At 63.8% G+C, this 13,655-nt stretch overlaps 1 protein-coding gene across 1 annotated transcript in view; it reads left to right on the plus strand.

The window, feature by feature from the left end:
* Window positions 1–12,669, plus strand: part of TNRC18 (trinucleotide repeat containing 18) — an 82,624-nt gene extending 69,955 nt beyond the window's left edge. Inside the window, 11 exon segments of the mRNA XM_045993456.1 lie at window positions 1,384–1,536; window positions 1,886–2,027; window positions 3,670–3,787; window positions 4,147–4,222; window positions 4,310–4,418; window positions 6,494–6,610; window positions 7,208–7,372; window positions 7,763–9,102; window positions 10,675–10,911; window positions 11,000–11,074; window positions 11,373–12,669. Of these exon segments, the coding sequence (XP_045849412.1) occupies window positions 1,384–1,536; window positions 1,886–2,027; window positions 3,670–3,787; window positions 4,147–4,222; window positions 4,310–4,418; window positions 6,494–6,610; window positions 7,208–7,372; window positions 7,763–9,102; window positions 10,675–10,911; window positions 11,000–11,074; window positions 11,373–11,579 (2,739 nt within the window). The 3' untranslated portion in view covers window positions 11,580–12,669.
* The last annotated feature ends 986 nt before the right edge of the window (window positions 12,670–13,655 follow it).

Raw genomic sequence — 13,655 nt, forward strand, 5'->3', positions numbered from 1 at the left:
GGGGTGAGCTACTTAACAACAGATGTTTGGGGGAAAAGTCAACAGAACCACATTACAGACGGTCCTTCAACCCCTAGGATGCCTTCCGATTTCGGAAATGTGAACAGGATGAAGGCATGCATCCGAAACGAGAAAATACAATTCTATCTCGTCCCCCTGCAAATGGGGAGCCACACTGAATACCTTCTGTCCCCGTACCGTCGTCTGCTCTGTCCCTTCGGATGCCATGTGCTGTGGATGTCATTTGTCTATTGGGAAGCCATGACGCCCGCGGTGGTCTTTCTAGTATTCGCTCGGGATTCTCTCTGTTTCTTCATTTCCCACATCCTCTGCTCCATGATCTTGGTTGGCAGTTTCAAGAATGTGTCTTTTAAAAAGCATAAGGTGACCCCCACTGCTCCCGATCCTGCCACCCGCTCATCTCCCCTGGGTCGTGCAGACCGTTAGCCTGAGCTGGCTTCTAGCCCCAAGTACCCCCACATTGTTCTTTCTGCCGCCGCCGCTACTGGCCTAAAAGCTTGTAACTGGATCTGTGATGCGCCAGTGTTTCTAAGGTCCCGGCACAGCCGGGTGCTGGTGCCTGATGCCCGAAGCCGGCGGGTGTGCTCTCGGTGCTCTGAGACCGGTTTCCACGCCGTGGGCAGGGGCAGTGCGGGGCGGAGGGCGGCCCATCCCGCTCCCCCATCCCTGGCGGGGCTTGGAGTGTGTTGGACTTGGCTCTCCCCTCACTGCTGGGGTGCCCCAGAGGCAGTTGGAAGGGTTTTGCCTGCTCCTTCTGGCACATGCCTGTGGAACTCACCGGTATTGTCCTGTTTTTGTGGCTTCACTTGGAAGAGTGAAGTGGAGGCCCCTGTGCATCCATCGCTGGGGGGGGGGGTTAAATTACCTGCACCCCGCCCCCCAACACACATACACACACACACGCACACACACACAGCTGTACATGAGCACCGGCTGACGTGACGCAGTCTCAGTGTTCATCAGACAAACTTTGGGGAGGAGGAGTTGTAAGGCAGGACTTTTGGTAAATTCCCCTCTGTTTAAAAAAAGAACACCGTGTGCGTGCAGATGTGTCTGCATAGCCCCTGTGTTTACGTGGTTGTACGAGCTGGTGGAAGGTTCTGGAAGGATGCGCCAGGCAGCCGCTACTGGTTCTGATTAGTGCCGTGGACTTGATGGGCTGCACTGGAGAGGAAGTTACACTGATACGCACTTGGGTACTTTTTTTCTTTTTTCTGAGTAACGTATAGTAGTAATAAAACAATTAGGATTAAGAACAAACGCACTTGCGGGAAGGAGGGGGGAGGTGTTTTGTTCCTCTCCCGAGGGTGAGTGGCGGGGGCGGGCGGCCTCTGATGGCACCTGTGTTGCTTCCTCACCCAGAAGAAGAAGGGGAAGGAGGCTGGCTCAGGGGCTGCGCTGCCCCCACCCCGTGTTCCCGCCCTGCCCCCTGACGCCCGGGCTCCCCACACCGGCTCCCCAGCCGCTGCCAAGAGGAGCAAGGGCAAGGCCAAAGGGAAGGAGGTGAAGAAGGAGGTAAGGCCCGCTGTGCCCAAGAGTGAGGTCCCCGTGAGCCCCTGCAGACGGGGGTGAGCTGGGTGTGCCCAGCCCCCGCGCCCTCCAGCCCCCGGCCGGGCTGTTCATCCTCAGACCCACTGTGTGTCTGAAGGTGCTGCGGCAGCACGTGTGGGCTCGGCCGTCCGACTGGCGGCCCCAGTTTGCCCTCCCTCGGGCCTGTGGGCTGAGGCCAGCTGGACCCCTGCTGCACCTGTGGCAGGTGTCCCTGCTGCCAGACATGTGCCCCCGGGTGTCTAGGGAGGGTCCTAAGCAGCAGGACTTGGGATGGCGCGTCCTCAGCCATTGGCCTGCTGTGCTCTGTCCCCAGAATCGGGGGAAGGGGGGAGCCGTGAGCAAACTCATGGAGAGCATGGCTGCCGAGGAGGACTTCGAGCCCAACCAGGACTCGAGCTTCTCCGAGGATGAGCACCTGCCCCGCGGCGGGGCCGTGGAGCGGCCGCTAACTCCGGGTGAGTACCGCAAGGCCGTGGGGGCTCCGGCCGGCAGTGGGGGCCCCAGGAGGGTACCTGGGGAGATGGCGGGCTGGGGCCCTGGGGTTGGGTGGGGGCCTGGTGTCCGTGGTGAACCGATAGGCGCCGGCTGGACTCTGGTTTGGTGAGCTCACAGGGTGGGGGGTGGCAGAGACCGATGGTTGAGTCTCGCGGGCCGCAGGCAGAGTGCGGTCTTGGCCCTGTGAAAACAAGGAGCTGTCAGTTGGTCTAAGTGGAAAATCTGTGCGGCCGGGGCGGTTTGGAAAGTGCTTCCTAATGCTTTGTCGCAGACGGATTGGGGGGGCCCAGAGGGGGATGGGGAGTCGGGATGGGAGGCCCTGTGAGGATCCCGGTGAGCAGCGGTGGGCTGCAGCGCCGTGGGGCAGCACGGACGGAGACGGGGTGGGGTGCGGGAGACGGGATGGGGTTGGGCATGTTGGGGGGGGCGTGTGGGCGGATGAGAAGGGGTGTGGACGGGTAGTGGTAGGGTGGGCATGGAGGGAGCAGGGGGAAGGTCCTGTGCCATGCTCTGCTGCCTGGAGTGTGGGGAGCCGGGAGGATGTCCCCGGGAAGCGACGTACACCTGGTACGTGGCCCCCGGGGTCTGGGGCTCAGAGGGGTGGTGGAGGATGTGAGTTGGGTGGGACAGCCGGGAGCGAGAGGACGAGCAGGGCTGTGGGCCTTCCGCCCAACCGGGAGTCAGCTGTGGTGTGTGACAGCTCTCAGTGGTGGATGGCGGGAGGTGTCTGTCCTCCCCTGTCTGCAGGCCAGCTGGGCTCGTTCCAGCAGCGGGAGGGCTCGAGGGACTGCTGGCGCTCTGGCCGCGCTGCCAGAGGCTCCCGAGGGCAAGTGGGCTCTTCCCTTGTGCCACTGGCCAGAGGGGGGCGGGCAGTCCATGCGCCCACGGTGAGGCTGTGGCGCGGGTGCAGGTGGCGATGGGCAGGTGGGCGGACCGTTCTCTGCAGCCCGGTGACCTGTGCGGGTTGTCTAGCCTGGTCGCGGCCGGGTGGAGCCAGGCTCAGGGTCCAACGGGGCAGGAGAGTAGGCCTGAGAGTCGGAAGCAGTGTGACCCAGCCTGGAGGAGGAAAACTGAGGTGCGCCTGGATTTGGGGTGCCAGAAGCACGTGGACTTCAAGCCGCAGGGCAGAGGCAGCTTCAGGATGAGGACAGGCTCGGAGGTGGTTCAGGGGCCCAGTGAGGGCTGACGGCCTCGCTGGCAAGTTTGGGGTTTGGCTTCCGCCGGGACCGGTGGCGTTCTGGGTGGAACGTCCTGGACGTTTGGCTGAAGGGGTAGCCGGCCCCGCGGGGATATGATGACCTGGAGCCTCTCGCCCAGGCGCCAGTGGCCGTGGTGTGTGGGGTAGAGGAGGGCCAGCACGAGCAGGCTGTCACCCCTGGCTCCTCCCTGCTTGGAAGCTTTCCAGAGGCCTGGGTCAGAACGGGAGAGGCTGCTCATGGCTCCACCGTGTGTCCCTGCACAAGGCCTGTCCGGCACACGGGTGGGCACACGCGTGTACACACACAGCCTGCAGGGGTGGGGGAAGGGGAGCTTGGGGCAGGGAGAATGGGTCTCTGGCTGCCCCCTGGCTCCAGCCCTGTCTCGCCACTGCCTCCTTTGCAGCCCCACGCTCCTGCATCATCGACAAGGATGAGCTGAAGGACGGCCTGCGTGTGCTCATCCCCATGGACGACAAACTGCTGTACGCCGGGCACGTGCAGACGGTGCACTCTCCCGACATGTGAGTGGGGCCCTGGGGGGCTGCGTGGGTCGCGGTGCTGGGCTCAGGGCCTGAGGACCCTCAGCTGGTCCCACGTCCAGGGTGCCGGGCCCCTGGGGGCAGCTTCTCGGAGCTGGGTGAATGGCCCCGGAAGCCCCCAGGATGTGCCGGCCTCTCTCGGACCCGGAAGCCCTCTCCATCCAGGGGAGGAAACAGACCCAGGAGGGGAAAGACTTGCCCCAGGTTTATACAGGGTATCTGCAGCTCCCCAGGCTCCAATGTCCCACCTGGGAGGTCTGGGGGCAGGGCTGGCACTTGGGGGCAGGCAGGAGGGTCCACAGGGTCCGTCCTATCAGTGCGTCTGTGCTGTGGCCTTGCAGATACCGTGTGGTGGTGGAGGGCGAACGTGGGAACCGGCCCCACATCTACTGTCTGGAGCAGCTGCTGCAGGAGGCGGTGAGGGCCGGGGTGGCAGGCCCGCTGGGTGGGCGGGGGCCGGGGCCATTCCTGGTGGATCGGGTGCTCAGTCCCTGGCTTTTCCAGATCAACGACGTGAGGCCGGCCTCCACCCGCTTCCTGCCGCAGGGGACCAGGATCGCGGCCTACTGGAGCCAGCAGTACCGCTGCCTGTACCCGGGCACCGTGGTCCGAGGTGGGCCCCCCGGCGTCCCCCATTCCCCCATTCGGTCGGGCCCCAACCCCAGTGGGCACAGACGTGAGTGACTTACGAGGCCCCTGGGCTGGCCACAGCCTCAGGCCCTCGGGCCCTCTGGTTTCACACCAGCCCCTCAGGGGTCCCACCATCGGGGAAGCCCTCTCGATCCCCGATCCCCATTTAATCCCCGATCCATCCCTGGGATGGATCTCGGGTCACGTGGGTGTCACTGACTGCCGCGAGTCTCACCCCAACACTAATGAGCGACATTAGCTTTCTGATTTCCACATGTGGACCGAGAAGAGGGGATGGTGGCCCCCGGGACAGTTGAGGTGCTGTTAGCAGAGTAAGAGATTGGGGAGCTAGACCGATGAAAGTAATAGGAGCTGGGACAGCGCCCCCCATAGCCATTGCAGACCCCATACTTCCAGGAAACGGGTGTGGATGTCCATTACCTTACCAAAAACACCACCCCCGACCCGCTGCCCAGGACAGGACAGCCCGCGGCCGTCTAGCATCCGTGTAGACACGGGAGGTGGGGGTGCTGGGCAGGAGGTCCTCTCTGGTCACGGTTCATCGTGATTCAGGTCCCCCGGAGCTTTCTGTGTCCTGCGCCATGATGGGGTCACTCTAGGGACTCCCCGGTCATGCCTCTGAGAACTTCATTTCTCCTGGAGAGCCTTTGCGTAGCTTTCTGAGAAAGCCTGTGGGAGGTAAATCCTTCCACTAGATGCGCGCCCGATCGCTGTTCTAGCCTGTGCTTGGAGACCGTTGTTGAGCTGGGCGTCAGGCCTGCGTTGGAAATGATTTTCTGCCCCTGCCTCAGAGGCACCAGGCCGTTGTCTCCTGGCTTCTGATGTCTGAGAAGTTCAGTGCCGTGATTACCGCCACAGCTTTGTAGGAAACTTGCTTTTGCTCTCTGGAAACTGTTAGGATGTTGTCATTATTCCTGGAGCTGGAATTGTGTGTGTGTCCGTGTGTGTGTGCATTGCTGGGGACTCGGGGGCGGAGGGCTCCGTGAAGCAGATGTCCTCTATCCCCAGCCACCTGCGCTGCCCCCAAGAGCCGGTCCCTGGGATGTGCCCTCCCAAGCTGGGCCCGCCGGTGGCACCTCTAACTTTTTCTTCTCGGTTGTCTGTTTCTTCACCGTTTTGTTCCGCTTCCCGGGGAGGACCCTCCGCTAACCGCGCTCTTCCGGCCCTTCCATTCTCTTGAGTTTTTGAAATTCTGGCTGTCATGGGAGAAGTTCCCAAGAGATTTTTCTTATTTTCTGAATCTTTCCTTCCCTCTCCTCTTCTCTTCTTTCTTTACTTTTTGGAACAGTTTTGTCCTGTCTTCGTGGTTTTTTTTTATTACTTTGTTTCGTATCTTGTTGCTTGGATCCATGTTACCGTTTTTTAAACTTCCCCAAGAATCTACGGTTTCCCTGTGGGGCTTCTCCAGCTCCCTTGTCTCCCGAGTCCCCCTTCCTCCCTCGCAGGGGGTCCTGTGCTCGCTCTTTGGCCTCCCCTGACCTCTCTGGTCCGCATCTGCCTCTCCTGGGAGGCTGTCTTTTTGGCCCTGCTGGTCCCTAGGAAGCAGATTGGAAACTGTGTTGTGGGGACCCCAGGTGTCAGCAGCCGGGGTGCACCGGCTGCAGGCCGGCACCCCGCCCATGGCCTGTCCTTGGGGTCTGGCGGGGCGTTTGCATGTGGGAGTGGCTCTGCTGTGCCCAAGGCGTACACCCTTAGCCTGTCCGGTGTCGTGGTCCCCTCACCCCTGGCCGCGCTCCCACCTGCCGCCAGCCCCTTGCCCGCTTCCCTCTGTCCCTTAGGCTGCCCACCCTTGCCTCGCCCCCTGTTGCTCAGGGGAGGCTCTTGGGGGAGAGTCTTGGGAGCGAGTCGGGACACCGGAATGGGAGTGCTGGTGCTCCTGCTGGGACCACGTGCCCTGAAGCTCACATTCTGCACCACTGTATACCTGTACTTGCACAGGTCAAGCCCAGGGCTGCTTACTGGCCGGTGTCTGCTCTCCTTGTGCCCCTCAGAGAGCAGGGTCCATGGGCCTCCCTCACTCTGCCCCTCTGCCAACAGGCTTGCTCGGCCTCGAGGATGACGGGGATTTGATCACCGTGGAGTTTGATGACGGGGACACGGGGAGGATCCCCCTCTCCCACATCCGTCTCCTGCCTCCTGACTATAAGATTCAGTGTGAGTGCCGGCTCTGCTGCCCAGGGATGGGGCGGGGGTGACCCTCACATTCACACCTGGCTGAATCCACACCCGCTGAGCCCAACTCTGGGCTCTGGCCACGTTTGGACCATTCACAACCCTGGGGTGGCAGTGGCAGGAACCGTGGGTGGGGCTCCCCGAGTCGGCATCAGGAAGCGACTCCTTGGGCTCCCCAGGCCAGTCACTGGTACCGGATGTTCCATGCTCCCGGTGTCCACGAGAGCATGGAATTCTCCCTTGGCCCTGCGTGTGATACGAAGCTCGGGTTCCCTGGCTGGGCTGCCTGACCTCTGGGGCTCAGTGGTTGTGAGCTTCCTCCGTGTTTTTGAGGGGGCAGTCTTGGCTCAGCTGCACCCACGCTGTTCATTTGAGGAGCCCCATGGAGCTTTCTGTGCGTGCAGACACCTGACTGCACCCCTACAGACGGGCCGCTCTCCCCAGCCATGCAGCCCCTGCAGGCAGGCCACGTGGGGTCAGCCACAGGGTCATCCAGCCCCTGTCCCCCATAACAGACAACACTTGGGTGGCTAGGATTGCAGAGACCTGGGCCTGAGCCCCCGTCTGTGTGCCCTGCAGGTGCGGAGCCCTCCCCAGCTCTCCTGGTGCCAAGTGCCAAGCGCCGCAGCCGGAAGACCAGCAAAGACATGGGGGACAGCAAAGATGGCAGCGCCCTGGGTACGGAGGAGCCCGGCGCCAAGGCACGAGGGCGTGGGCGGAAACCCAGCACCAAAGCCAAGAGTGGTATGTCGGCCCCAGCTTGGCCTTGGCCGAGGCCCAGGGGCAGGTGTGGGAACGGGTGGGCATGGGCCACACGCACGCCTCTGTGGGGACTTGGTCTCGGGTATTTGGACTGTGTGACAGATTGGGAGACCGAGGCCCGGGGAGGCACATGGTCTGTTGGGACAAAGTGGAGGTTCAGTCAGGTGGTTCGCTCCAGCATCCGGGGACAAGTGCTTGGAGCCAAGACAGCTGGGGACCACATTGGGGTCACCACCGATAGGATGACAGTGACTGGGGGGCCCAGAGTGGGCGCTGCTCAGGGGCGCAGGGCCGGGCTTGAAACAGGGCTTTCTGGCTAGGGAAGCCCCTGGCCCTGGCCTCACAGAAGCTTTTTTTTCTTCTCTTTTTTAGATAGAGCTGCCGTCCTGGAGGAGGGGGGCCCAACAGAGGAGGTCCCCAGTACCCCGTTGGCCCTGGAGCCCATCAGCACCCCGAGTTCCAAGAAGAGCCCCCCAGAACCCGCGGACAAGCGGGCCAAAGCCCCCAAGGCCCGCCCAGCGCCCCCCCAGCCCAGCCCAACACCATCCACCTTCACCAGCTGTCCGGCTCCCGAGCCCTTCGGGGAGCTGCCGGCCCCCGCCACGGTCCTGGCCCCCGCCCCCCTCGTCGCCATGCCCATCACCATGCCCGCCACCCGGCCCAAGCCCAAGAAAGCGCGGGCTGCTGAAGAGGCGGCCCCCAAGGGCCCCCGGAGGCCCGGGGAGGAGGCCGAGCTGCTCGTCAAGCTGGACCACGAGGGCGTGACGTCGCCCAAAAGCAAGAAGGCCAAAGAGGCCCTGCTGCTGCGAGAGGACGCGGGGGCGGGGGCCTGGCAGGAGCCCAAGGGCCTCCTGAGCCTGGGCGGTTACCCCTCGGCCGCGGGCGGCGGTGAGCCCAAGGCCGCCCGGCCCAAGGCCGCGGATGGCGAGCTGGCCCAGGAGCCCGGGGCCGGGCTCGAGTTCGAGAGCTCGGGCCACCCCAAGAGCCCGGACAAGGGCCAGGCGGAGCAGGACGGGGCGGAGGAGTCGGAGAGCGGCGGCAGCAGCAGCGACAGCGGCGGCGGCAGCAGCAGCAGCTCGGAGACCGAGGGGGAGGAGGAGGCCCAGGGCGGCGGCGGCCGGAACTGCAGCGCCTCCAGCTCCCGGGCGTCCTCGTCCTCGTCCTCCTCGTCGTCGTCCTCGTCCTCGTCCTCCTCATCCTCGTCCTCCTCGTCCTCGTCCTCCTCATCGTCCTCCTCGTCGTCCTCGTCGTCCTCGTCGTCGTCCTCCTCGTCGTCCTCCTCCTCCTCCTCCTCGTCGTCGTCGTCGTCGTCGTCGTCCTCGTCCTCCACCACCGACGACTCTTCCTGCAGCTCCGACGACGAGGCAGCGCCCACCCCCGCGGCCGGCCCGTCCGCCCCCCCGCCTCTCCCCAGCAAGGCGCCCAAGCCGGCGGGCAAGGGGCGCTCCTCGGCCCACTCCCCGGGCAAGAAGGCGCCGGCGCCCCCGCCCCCGGCGCCCCCGCCGCAGCCCCCGCAGCCCCTGCCGCCCAAGGCACAGGCCGGGGCCGGGGCCGGGGCCAAGAGCCGACCCAAGAAGAGGGAGGGCGTCCACCTCCCGACCACCAAGGAGCTGGCCAAGCGGCAGCGCCTGCCGTCCGTGGAGAACCGGCCCAAGATCGCCGCCTTCCTGCCTGCCCGGCAGCTCTGGAAGTGGTTCGGCAAGCCCACCCAGGTACCTGAGGGCCGGGGCCAGGGCGGGGGGTGTGTTTGCCGCCGTGTGCCGGTCCTCCCATCTCCTGTCCGCCGAGAACTGGGGGTTCGGGATGAGCTATGTGGGGCGATCCCACGTTGTGCTTGTGGCCCCCGGGTCTGGTGTCCAAAGCCGCGTCCTCCCCACCCACTCCCAGCAGTGCTGCGTGAGATGTGGGGCCCAGACCTGCCCCTCTGCGGAACACAGGCCAGAAAGCAGGCAGGGATGGGCCTCCAGGGCGGGCATCCAGGCACCATGCAGAGGGGCTCTCAGAACCCCACAGACTCTCGGTGTAGGCTTCGTGCTTAGCTGTCCTCTGGGGGAGGGTGCGTGTGACCCCAGCAGGAGGTGCAGCTTTCGCTGTGGGGGCTAGATCGGGTGCCCACCCACCCGTGATCGAAGGGAGCAGGTGCTGGTTGCCCATAGAGTCACTTGGCCACCCTTGTCGTAGATGCCCCCTGCCCCCGGGGAGCCGAGTGGACGGAGGAGGGAGGGAGTGGCCACGGGTGGCGGGAGCCTGGTGCTGTCAGAGACTAGTTGATGTAGGAACCGTAGCCGCCCCCTTCAGCTCAAATTTATTTTCAGCCTTGAGCTGAGAAGAACTTCAGCAGTGTTTAGGACCTATAGGGTTCAGTGACAAGGACATTGAGAAAGTCTGTCCCCACTGGGGTCCAAGGAGTTAAAAGTAGGAAAAGGGGATGCCGGAGCAGGTTGGAAATGAGCATGTAGGTCTCCGCTGTTCAGGCAAACTGGCCGAGTCCCCCAGCTGAGGAAGTTTCAGATCTGCCGTTGAGATCGTGCTGTTTCCGTGGGGGGGCTCAGCTTTGCTGAAGTCCGATCCTGGGGGGGCGGGGGGTTGCCCCAGAGCTGCTTGGGGCTGTGGTGGGTTTTGGCATTTTGGTGTGTTCCATCTTGGGACCCGCATGTCTGTCTCCGTGCCAGCCTATGAAGTGTTCGTTGAGTGACTAAGAAAAAGCCAGCACGCTCTGGGGGCCTGGCTGATGTGTGCCTTGTGCTGGATCATGAGGGCCCCGGGCTGACCTTAGTCAGGAATGTCCCTGGGGGTGGATGTGGTCCAGGACAGCACCCACCCGATCAGGCCACCTGGGCGGCCAACTCCTAGCCTCACGCTGCCTGTGGGGGTGTAAGAACGGGGCTGTGCAGCCGGTGACCCAAAGGGCTGTGTGACCGCTGTGGGGGGTGGAACCCTGCTGGAGCTGGGAGCCTGCCTTGTCCCCTTGCTGGGGCTCACTGTCCTTCTCTGGGCCCGGCTGCACGAGCCTCCTGGACAGTGGGTGCGGGGTCCGCGGGCCCTCCCAGGCGCCCGTGCCAGCACCGCTCCGGAACAGGGAACAGAAGCCCCTCCTAGCGGCGGGTTGTCCGTGTCAGGCGCTCGGTGTGCGGAGGGGTGAGGAAGGCTTCCCAGCTAGAGCGAGCAGGGAGTCGGCTCCCTCCCAGCCCGCCACCCCCGCAGGACCCCCCCCCCCACTTCCACCGAGCTCAGGGACAGGGGCGGGTCGGCCGGGGTCCCCTGACCCACAGCGTGTCCCGCAGCGCCGTGGCATGAAGGGCAAGGCCCGCAAGCTCTTCTACAAGGCCATCGTGCGTGGCAAGGAGATGATCCGCATCGGGGACTGCGCCGTGTTCCTGTCCGCCGGCCGCCCCAACCTGCCGTACATCGGCCGCATCCAGAGCATGTGGGAGTCGTGGGGCAGCAACATGGTGGTCCGCGTCAAGTGGTTCTACCACCCCGAGGAGACCAGCCCGGGCAAGCGCCTCCACGAGGGCCAGGTGAGGTGAGGGCTGGGGGGGTCTGGGCTCCGGGGTCAGGCAGGGCTGCGCAGGGCTCACAGCCTCCCTCTGTCCGTCCCACATGCAGCACTGGGACCAGAAGTCCGGCCGCAGCCTCCCCGCTGCCCTGCGGGCTTCCAGCCAGAGGAAGGACTTCATGGAGGTAGGGACTCGGGGTGGAGGCCAGGGCCCGCAGGCTCTCCGCACCCAGCACGGACGGGGTGCAGCCGGGCCCCCGGCCCCAGCCCTGTGTCTGGCTGGGTGCTGTCTGCTGCGCTGTCTCCCTGCACTTTGGGGCCCTTAGGCCTTCGGGCCTTTGTGTTGGTCTGTGTGTCTATCGATCTCTCTTGTTCTGTGTTTGAGCCCTGGCCTCGGCCTCTCTGGGGTGGGGCGGAGGGGTCTTTCTCTGTCTCTGCCCTCAGGGGCCCCCCAGCCCTGACGCCCGCCCGCCGTGCCCGCAGCGCGCCCTCTACCAGTCCTCCCACGTGGATGAGAACGACGTGCAGACCGTGTCGCACAAGTGCCTGGTGGTGGGCCTGGAGCAGTACGAGCAGATGCTCAAGACCAAGAAGTACCAGGACAGCGAGGGTCTGTACTACCTTGCGGGCACCTACGAGCCCACCACGGGCATGATCTTCTCCACCGACGGCGTGCCCGTGCTCTGCTGAGCACCCCGCGCCCTGCCGGCTGCCTCGCGCCCCGAGCGCCGACAGGGGCCCCTCACCATCACTGCCACGTCTCGGGGACCACGCGCATTGGTTGTGTGCATGCAAGTGTGCCCTTGGACAGCCCGGCGTACGTGAGTGTGTACATGTGTGTGCCTGTATGCATGCACGTGCGTGCACGCGTGTGCACACGTCCCCAGCCCCCCTCCCACGACCCCGGGCGCCCCTCCCGCCGGGGCGCCTCTCTGCTATCAGGGTATGGCTCTGCTGGGCCCTGGACTAGGGCCGCCCCTCCAGCACCTTGTAAGCACTTGGCCGGGCGGGGCCCCCAGGACTTAGGACCCAAGCGCCTCCAGGCTGAGGCCAAGGCCCAGCAGGGATGCAGCAGGGAGGGGGTTTTCCAAGGAACCAAACTGACACTCGCTCTGGGGTTCCTGCTGCTTGAGGGCCCTCCCCGGGGCTCTTAGGGCCCAACCCCCCTCAGCACGGAGCTGTACCCCAAGCCTCCAGCCGTGAGATGGGGTGGGAGGGCCAGACGCCTGCCCTCTCACCGGCCAGGCCAGGCCTGCTTGGGGCTCCGGCCAGGGCCCGGTCTCTGCCCTCTCAGGATGGCCTGGACTCCGGTGCAAGAGCCAGGTGCCAGGTTGGGGTGGGGGGCTGCTCACCCTGAGGCCCCGGGGAGGCCCACCCCTCCCGGCTTGGTCCCGTACACTACACACAACCCCAATGGTGCTGAAGCCCCGGCCCCGGCCGCCTGGAGGGAGCGGCAGCTCTCTAACCTGTACAGTTCTATTGTACCAAGACAAGAGACTCTCCCCGCCCCTGTATCATACGCCTTTAAATGGAGTCAACTTTTTAATTATATATATAAAGATAAATATATATAAATATATATAAATATAAACTTTTTAAAACTGTGAAAAAATAGCTATGAAATTATAAAAAAAAGCGAACACATTCTGACGTGCAGAATATTATTTTTTGTTTCCTATTAGATTGTGAGTGTCTAGCACCCAGCTTCACGGGCCTCCCTTGTCCTGAGCACATCCCACACCCCCCCCACCCGGCCCAGGTGTACTGTACTTGTCCCCAGAACAGAGAAGCAGTTAGGGAGAGCAGAGGCGGAGGGAGGGAGAGGGGGCCAGCCGGGCGCGGCGGCCCTGCTCCCCCCGTTCGGCCCCGAGAGCACTTACCAGCCCCTGCTCCTTCCAGGGGGACGGGAGGCCTCGTCCAGACAATCTTAAGGGAAGGAAAAGCCAGACTTCGGTTTTGTTTTTTGGGGGACTTACTGTTTTCCTTTTTTTTTTTTTTTTTTTTTAAGTTTCTTTTGGAATTTTGTTGGCGAATTCTGTGTGATCTTTTTCATAAAAAAAAGAAAAAAGAGAAAAAGCTATAATCGGAGAACTGCTGTTGTCTGGAGTGGTTCATTTCGGGGGCTGGGGGGGACCCTCTAACTTTCCAGGGCCGGGGGGGGGGGGGGGGGGGTGCCTCCCCTCATGCGGGGCTGTTTACACCCAAGCTCCTGTCAGTGAAGGGAAATGAAGGGTTTCTCAGTGGTCCTGGCCACATCAAAAGCCAGAAGTGGCTATGCTGGTGGCCGAGATAGGGGACAGGACCATCGGTGCCAAAAGCACTCTTGGCCAGGCCGAGGCTGGAGGTCTTGCACTCCCAGCCACGCCCACACCTGCAGACCCCAGAACAAGGCCAGTGCAGTGGTCTCAGGGATCCTGGGCAGGGGTGGGGATGCGGGACGCACCCCTCCACGGTTGGGGGGAGGCTGGGCCCAGCACCGCTACCAACCCCCTCCTGCCCTGTCAGCTCTCAGGCTGACCCCACAGGTTCTTGCCCAGCGACCTGCCGAGGGAAGGATCCTGGTGGGCGTTCTGATTCAGAGAAACGGAGTCACCGGCCCCCGGCGGCCACACCCACCTGGAGCAGTGTGCTGGCGCCACCTGGTGGCCGCTTGTGGTATTGCCTTGAGGTCTTGGCTCCCATGGCTGCCCAGGGCGCCCACCTGGTGGGGCGGGGTGGGGGTGGGGGTGATTCCTGCCCAGGGGGTCCCGGTGGGTGGGTCCCCGA

The sequence above is a fragment of the Meles meles genome, chromosome 21 (assembly GCF_922984935.1).
Source record: "Meles meles chromosome 21, mMelMel3.1 paternal haplotype, whole genome shotgun sequence".
NCBI lineage: Eukaryota > Metazoa > Chordata > Mammalia > Carnivora > Mustelidae > Meles > Meles meles.